The following is a 6,667-nucleotide window of genomic DNA, read 5'->3' as shown; positions in this document are numbered from 1 at the left end:
TCGAGCGATGATAGCTGCAGCCACCAAAACGTTTATTGTTTTACAATGTCAAATTGGATTTCCTGGTTGGTTGCAATTCCGCATTTACTATACAAAGCTTTTACGCATTTGCCATTCCTTATCAGCCAATACAAGTCATACAGATTGAATATTAATCCTTATATTAATGGACCACCAAGCTACCACTTTCACCACCATCATTTGCCAATTGTCTACATAGTTGTGGATAAGCGTTAATAATAAGTTATACCGTAACGGAGAGGATCTTTCATGGAAAAAAAGAACAGCATCAAAAATTTAATTCAATCTTAATTTTAATTCAGCAGCAAACACGTGGCGGTTGGGCTGGCCATTCATGGCCACGGAAGCGACAATTCAAGAACCCACATAAATCCGCATGGTACAAAATATCGAAAAAACCCACTCACTGCTGCAACTTCCACAGTATAGAGAGAGAGAGAGAGAGAGAGAGAGCTTGAGGGGTTAACAATGGCAGCTGTGGGGGTGGAGGAGAAGACGCACGAAAATGGAGGAGGAATAGTGGTTGTAAATCCGAAGCCGAATAAGGGAGTGACATCGAAGTTGGTAGATTGGGTAGAGACGCTGATAGTGAAGTTCATGTATGATCCATCTCAGCCTCTTCATTATCTCTCCGGTAACTTTGCTCCGGTTCCTAACCAAACTCCTCCTACCGAGGACCTTCCCGTCTGTATTTTTCTCAATTTCTCCTAATTCGAAAGTTTCAATTTCATTTCCTGTATATGAGTTTTAGCTGATTGATTCTTTTTTGGTGCATGGAATCTTCTGTGCTACAGGATTGCTTAAATGGAGAATTTGTTCGTGTGGGTCCTAACAAAATTTTCTCTGCTAATTTGATTCTTGTAGTGAAACAATTTAGATATTAAGATTCAGAGGAGTTTGTGCCTTATGTTTCATTTTTCTTGCTCTCTTCGGTTTTTAACATAAAAAAAATACGATTTTTTTTTTTATTAGTAGCTTAATTATATCAAATACCAAATATCAAAATTTAAAATTTTAAAAATAATTAAAAATAAATTTATTGATGTATTAAAATTTTATTTAAAAAAAGTTAATATTGTGATAATATCATGATTAATAAATATAATTTTAAATTTTAATATTTAATATATTTTAAAAATTAAAAAATATTTTAATATTAATATTAAAGATTTAATTTGTACTTTTATTTATATATATATATATATATATATTTGTGCTTGTGGGTTTCAAGACCTATTATAATTGAAAAGTCATTGAGCATGATGTCAAAGGAGAAAAAAAAAATGAAATGATTTTGGGAAAGTTTGAGAAGTTTAGCCGTAATTCGGGCAATGGAGACTGAAGAGAAAGATAAGGGAGGTAAGAGAGAGTTGGATTTTGCTCCTTTAGTCGGTATACCCATGAACCCTTGAAAGGCCTATCAAGACTTGAAGGTTTGGGCCGGCCTCTTAAAGGTCTAGAGGGGATTGAGTTTATCAAGCCCATAAATAAAGTTGACATGGAGTTTTTCCTTAAATAAATAATAACCTGAACAACCTAAAGAAATTAAACCAATATAAGTGTTCAGATGGATAGGTTAAAAATTAAATGGATCAAATTATGAAAGTAAATCAAGAAAAACAACATCATTTGATCCATTTACTAATTAAGCTCCAATTCATATATAAGAATCAATTAAGCTTTTTTTTGGTCAAATAGAATTTCATAACCATACATTTAAAGTCGATAAATACATAGCCATGATAATCAACTTCTTCAACTGTTTTGTAAATTCTAATTTTGAGTGTTTTTCCTTCAATCTAAATGAGCAGGATGCATCAATATTTTAATAATAAAACTACATTAAAATTCTCTCGGTCTTCTATAAAAAATAAATAAATAAATTATATAAATAAAATAAAAACTTATTCAAGTGTTGTTTTAACCAAAAATCTTTTAGAATAAAAAGAAACCTAGAATAATTGTCAGCACAAACAGTCAGGTTGGTCTTCACCAGTCCTTCTCCATTACTGGGCCCTACCGAAGAAAATAAAAAGAATATAAAAAATTAAAAAAACACAACAGACAAATTCCTTGGAAAACCTAAAAGGGAGCTTCATGGAAGAACAAAAAATGGTGAATGCCATTTTTGGGTTTTTGGCGCAGAAGAGAAATTTAGAGAAGCTTTTGGTTTTTGGTGAAGTAGCCAATGGATTTTTTTTTTTTAATTATTATTGTGTTTTTTGTGAGCGAATCAGTATAGAAGGGTATTGGTTTTGAGTTTTCTGACGTGGAAAATATTTGATTAATTGCTGGTTACAGGCAAAAATCTCCGACCTTCCATTTTTTTTAAAATTTTTTTTTTTAAAGGTAACTTTTCAACTTGTTTTTTAGGTTGACACATAGGATAGGAAGACACAGGACTACATACATTATACATATAGGAAAAATTATACTCAAATGTTTTTTTTTTTTTTTTTTTTTAAAGATCAGTTAACTAACTGCATGGAAAATAATTGAAAATTTATCCTTAGTAAGGAATTAAAATTTGAAAATCTGGCATTAATTTGTGAAAAAGTTCAGTTATAGATATGATAAACCAATCTGAGATTTAGTTGTTTAATATAAAAGAATTTAAATGAGGATCAAAACAAATCAAGTGTATTCTCTTCCAATACAAAATTACATATATTAATCTTTTCAATGCAATGCGAATGTTCCAGTTAGACCTCAAACTTCTGTGGGTAGAGTATGAGGAAATTCTCCTATGTATTTAATAATAAATTATTGTTTTAAGTTTTTTTTTTTTCTCTCCTAACGTTATTATTATTATTTTTTGATAATATTTGAATAGACAATATATAAAAACATTAATGTTTATTATTGATTTCAAAAATCATTAAAAAAATACATAATATAAAAGATATTAAATTTGTTATTCTATTTTAATTAAATTTATTATTGTAATTTACTTTTCATTATCTTTTTGTATTTTTGTTCGATCAAAAAATTTTATTTCTAGCATTAAAAAAGTGAATTGGGCCATACCGGAAAAAAAAATATTTTTTATTTAAAAAAGAAAAAAACACAACAGACAAATCCGTTGGAAAACTTAAAAGGCAATGCCAATTTTCGGTTTTTGGTGATGAAGAGAAATTTAGAGAGGCTTTTGGTTTTTGGTGAAGTAGACACAGAGTATTTCTTTTTTTTCTTTTTTTTTTTTTTTTTTTTTTTTTTTTTTTTTTTTTTTGGGTGAATCAGTAGAGATGGCTATTGGTTTTGGGTTTTCTGGCATGGAAAGTGTTTGATTAATTTTCTGGTTACGGGCTCTTAAATCTCCGACCCTCCATTTTTGTTTGTTTTTTTTTTTTTTTTTTAAAGGTAACTTTTCCACTTGTTTTTTTGGTTGACATAGGAGCACATACATTATACAAATGGGACAAATTATACTCTCTTTTTTTTTTTCTTTTTCTTTTTTTTTGTTTTATAGAATATGCACATAAAATTAAAAGTAATCTTTGCTTTTTACAGTAGTCATTTTGGTTTCTCTATTTCCCATAAGACTTCTTTTTCTTTTTTTCAAAGAACAGTTAACCAACTGCATGGAAAATAATTGAAATTCGTCTTCAGTAAGGAATAAAAATTTGAAAATCCGACATTAATTTATAAAAAAGTTCAACTACGGATATGGTAAACTACAATGAGATTTAATTGTTTAATATAAAAGAATTAAATGAGGATTAAATCAAATCAAATCAAGTGACACCTTCTATCCCAATCCAAAATAACATATATTACTCTTTTCAATGCAATGCGAAAGTTCCAGCTACACCTCGAACTTCTATGGGTGGCGAGGCAATTATCCTATATATTTAATATTAAAATTGTTTTAGGTTTTTCCACCCCTAAAATTATTATTATTATTTGGTAATGTTTGAATAACAATATATAAAACTTTATTGATTTCAAAAATCATGAAAAAAAAATACTTAATATAAAAAGATATTAAATTTATTATCGTATTTTAATTTTTTTTTTTTTTTAAATAGAGAAGTAGAAATACAGTTTGCAATGTGGATTACTAGTGATGGCGGGTTATCTTTTTTGCTTGTGTACTCAATGATGATTTTTTTTACTATCTAAGATACTCTTTATGCAACTTTAAGAGAGGAAGGGGGGGAAGGTATTAACGTTTTCTCATTAATAGATGTTTAAAGGCTTAATATTTTTGAGTTAAAAGATATTTGCTTTTTGACTTTTAAAATTTTCTTTAAAATTTAAATTATGGATACATATCAGTGCAGAGTATTAACAATTTCATATGTATGTGTTTTGTATTTTTTAATATCTGTTGGTGTTGAACATTTTGGTGGTCAACGTATTGTCTAGAATTACAAAATTTGAGCCAATATTGGATCTTTGTAACCTTGCAAGGATGAAAGATAAACATATAATCAAACGGTGAAATTTCATATATGTGAAATTCTGAAAGCAAATTGATGATTGTAGGTATTGAAGGGCACAATCCTAGTGGATGTGGCTTTGTTAAGCTTCTAAAATTGTAGATTCTATCTCGTTATCATCGCTCTTATATGAATTTGCATCTGCCAAAGAAGCATTTTTTTTTATATGTATTTTTTCTTTTTATTTATTTATTTATTTTTTTTGCTGAGACATCAAAAAAGCACGCTTTAAATGAAGATGTTCAGTCAACTGATTCTTCTTTTTATTATATTTTTATATTTTTGTTAGATCGAAAAGTTCCATTTCTAACATTAAATGTGTGACCTTGTCAATTAAAAGAGTGACGTTTTCATTTCATTTCTAGCATGAAAAAAATTTCATTAAAAAAGTGATCTTTTATAATAAAAGCATCGTTACAATACTTTAAAATAAGGTGACTTCTTAAATTGGTTATAAGAGTGTAGTATTATTTTTTATTTATTTTTAAGGACATTTTTATTAGGGATATTTTTAATGTGGTTGTGTTTAAAATATGGATATGGTATTCGTTGGGGGTATGTGGATACATTGTTTGGGTCATATAATTATCATGCCCCAAAAAGGAACAAAAATTGTTAGTTATCATTTATATATTATAATATATACATGTGTAGTTATTAAGCCTGCCTGATATTTTGCACTCTAAGCCAAGAACACTATATGTCAAAGGGCAATTATACAAAACGGACAATGCTGTATATAACACCACAAGCTACTGAAATAAAGTACATCTACATATATGGTCCAATTACTCAAACTAGCATACGTAAATTAAAGAATAATAATAGAAATTTTAAATTTGATTATATGTTCTGTATCCATTTATATAATATATATATATATATATATATATGAATGAACATATATATCCTTAGCAAAAAAAAGGAAAAAAAAAAAAGAAGAAAGGGGAACATAAATATATATCAATTATAACTACAAGTACATGTGAGGCTAGGCTAGAATATGGATAAATTTTTGAATATTGGTTAACTTGTTCAAAGCTCAAATCTCGCCAATACTCTGATGGAAGAAACTGAATGATTATTTTCTTTAGTGATGCAGCAATCTTAACTATTAACTTCATCGTATTGGATTACCTCCACGCTACAACTATTAATTTCATGACCCAATTTTATTTTATTATTATTTTTTTTTAAGCAGGTCTCTACTTTCTCTTCTTATATTGCTGACATTTTCCTTTCAATATTTTATACATATAAATATATCTATACACATATATATAGATATATTTTCTCATGGACTGCGTTTATTTTTTGTGGTCCCTTGTGTTCTACATTTCTTTACATGCTTAATCTGAAAGCTCAGCAATATTATCTCAAATATATATATATATATATATATATATGCATTTTAAAAGCTCAATAAGAATTCAGGTTATATAAAAATTGTAGTTAGATCAGAATACAAAACTGAAAAACCAAAGTTCGATTGGAATTTGTTTTTGGTGAATAAGTTCTAATGGAATTGGTCCATTATAGGATGTCTACATAGACTTTACCAAAAAGCATAGACTAATTAATGGTCCTTCTTTGCTTTTGAATCAGAAAGAGAAAAACCGTAACAACCCAAAAAAAAAAAAAAAAAGACTAGAAAGACAAGAGAGAGGTAGGGAAAAAAAAAAAAAAATGCTAGAAAAAACTGTGACAAAACCACCTTGACCTGAGAGAAGGAGTCGGTCAGACTTGCCGCGCCTGAGCTGCAGCTGAGGATGCCGATGGCGATGCCGACCCGATGCCGACCCTGCTTCGGATCCACCCTTCGACTGCAATGCTTCTGCCATCGCGTCCGTCACCTCCGCGGCCTCCTCGGCCACTACCTTTGGTGAAGCAGTCGTACAACCTTTTTTCTCGGATATGCACTTGGGAAGCTGAAATTTACGTTGCAGGGTCCTCGCAACCCGGTACCGATCTCGGCTGATATCCCAAATGGGAGTAAAATCAGCCCACTCATTCAGTTTTTTCAAAGCCATGAACTGATCTACCGTTCCTACCGAAAGCTTCCTAAACTTATTGTGTTTTGCCGAGAAAGCGAGAAACCATGGCAAAACCTCCTCTTTAACCTTCTTTCTGTCTTTTTTCAGAAGTTTATATTCCTTTCGAAGCTGTGTCAATGTTTTTCTTATTTCCTTTTTTTGGTTTCCTAA

At 29.6% G+C, this 6,667-nt stretch overlaps 1 protein-coding gene across 1 annotated transcript; it reads left to right on the top strand.

Moving 5' to 3' along the window:
* Window positions 1-436: 436 nt before the first annotated feature.
* Window positions 437-965, top strand: LOC112491832 (carotenoid 9,10(9',10')-cleavage dioxygenase 1). Its single transcript, XM_025074358.3, has 2 exons — window positions 437-705; window positions 816-965. Exons 1-2 carry the CDS (start codon window positions 490-492, stop codon window positions 903-905), a joined length of 306 nt encoding a protein of 101 aa, XP_024930126.1. The 5' UTR covers window positions 437-489; the 3' UTR covers window positions 906-965.
* Window positions 966-6,667: the final 5,702 nt, after the last annotated feature.

The sequence above is a fragment of the Ziziphus jujuba genome, chromosome 4 (genome assembly GCF_031755915.1).
Source record: "Ziziphus jujuba cultivar Dongzao chromosome 4, ASM3175591v1".
In the NCBI taxonomy this organism is placed as follows: Eukaryota; Viridiplantae; Streptophyta; class Magnoliopsida; order Rosales; family Rhamnaceae; genus Ziziphus; species Ziziphus jujuba.
The sequence above is the reverse complement of the archived record's forward strand: the minus strand, read 5'-3'. Positions and strand labels throughout refer to the sequence as shown.

Bases quoted from the DNA above. Each gene is read 5' to 3' on its own strand.
- LOC112491832 (XM_025074358.3), top strand. From the start codon at position 490: ATGGCAGCTGTGGGGGTGGAGGAGAAGACGCACGAAAATGGAGGAGGA. The intron at 706-815 runs GTCTGTATTTTT...TCTGTGCTACAG, and splicing joins CTCCTACCGAGGACCTTCCC to GATTGCTTAAATGGAGAATT.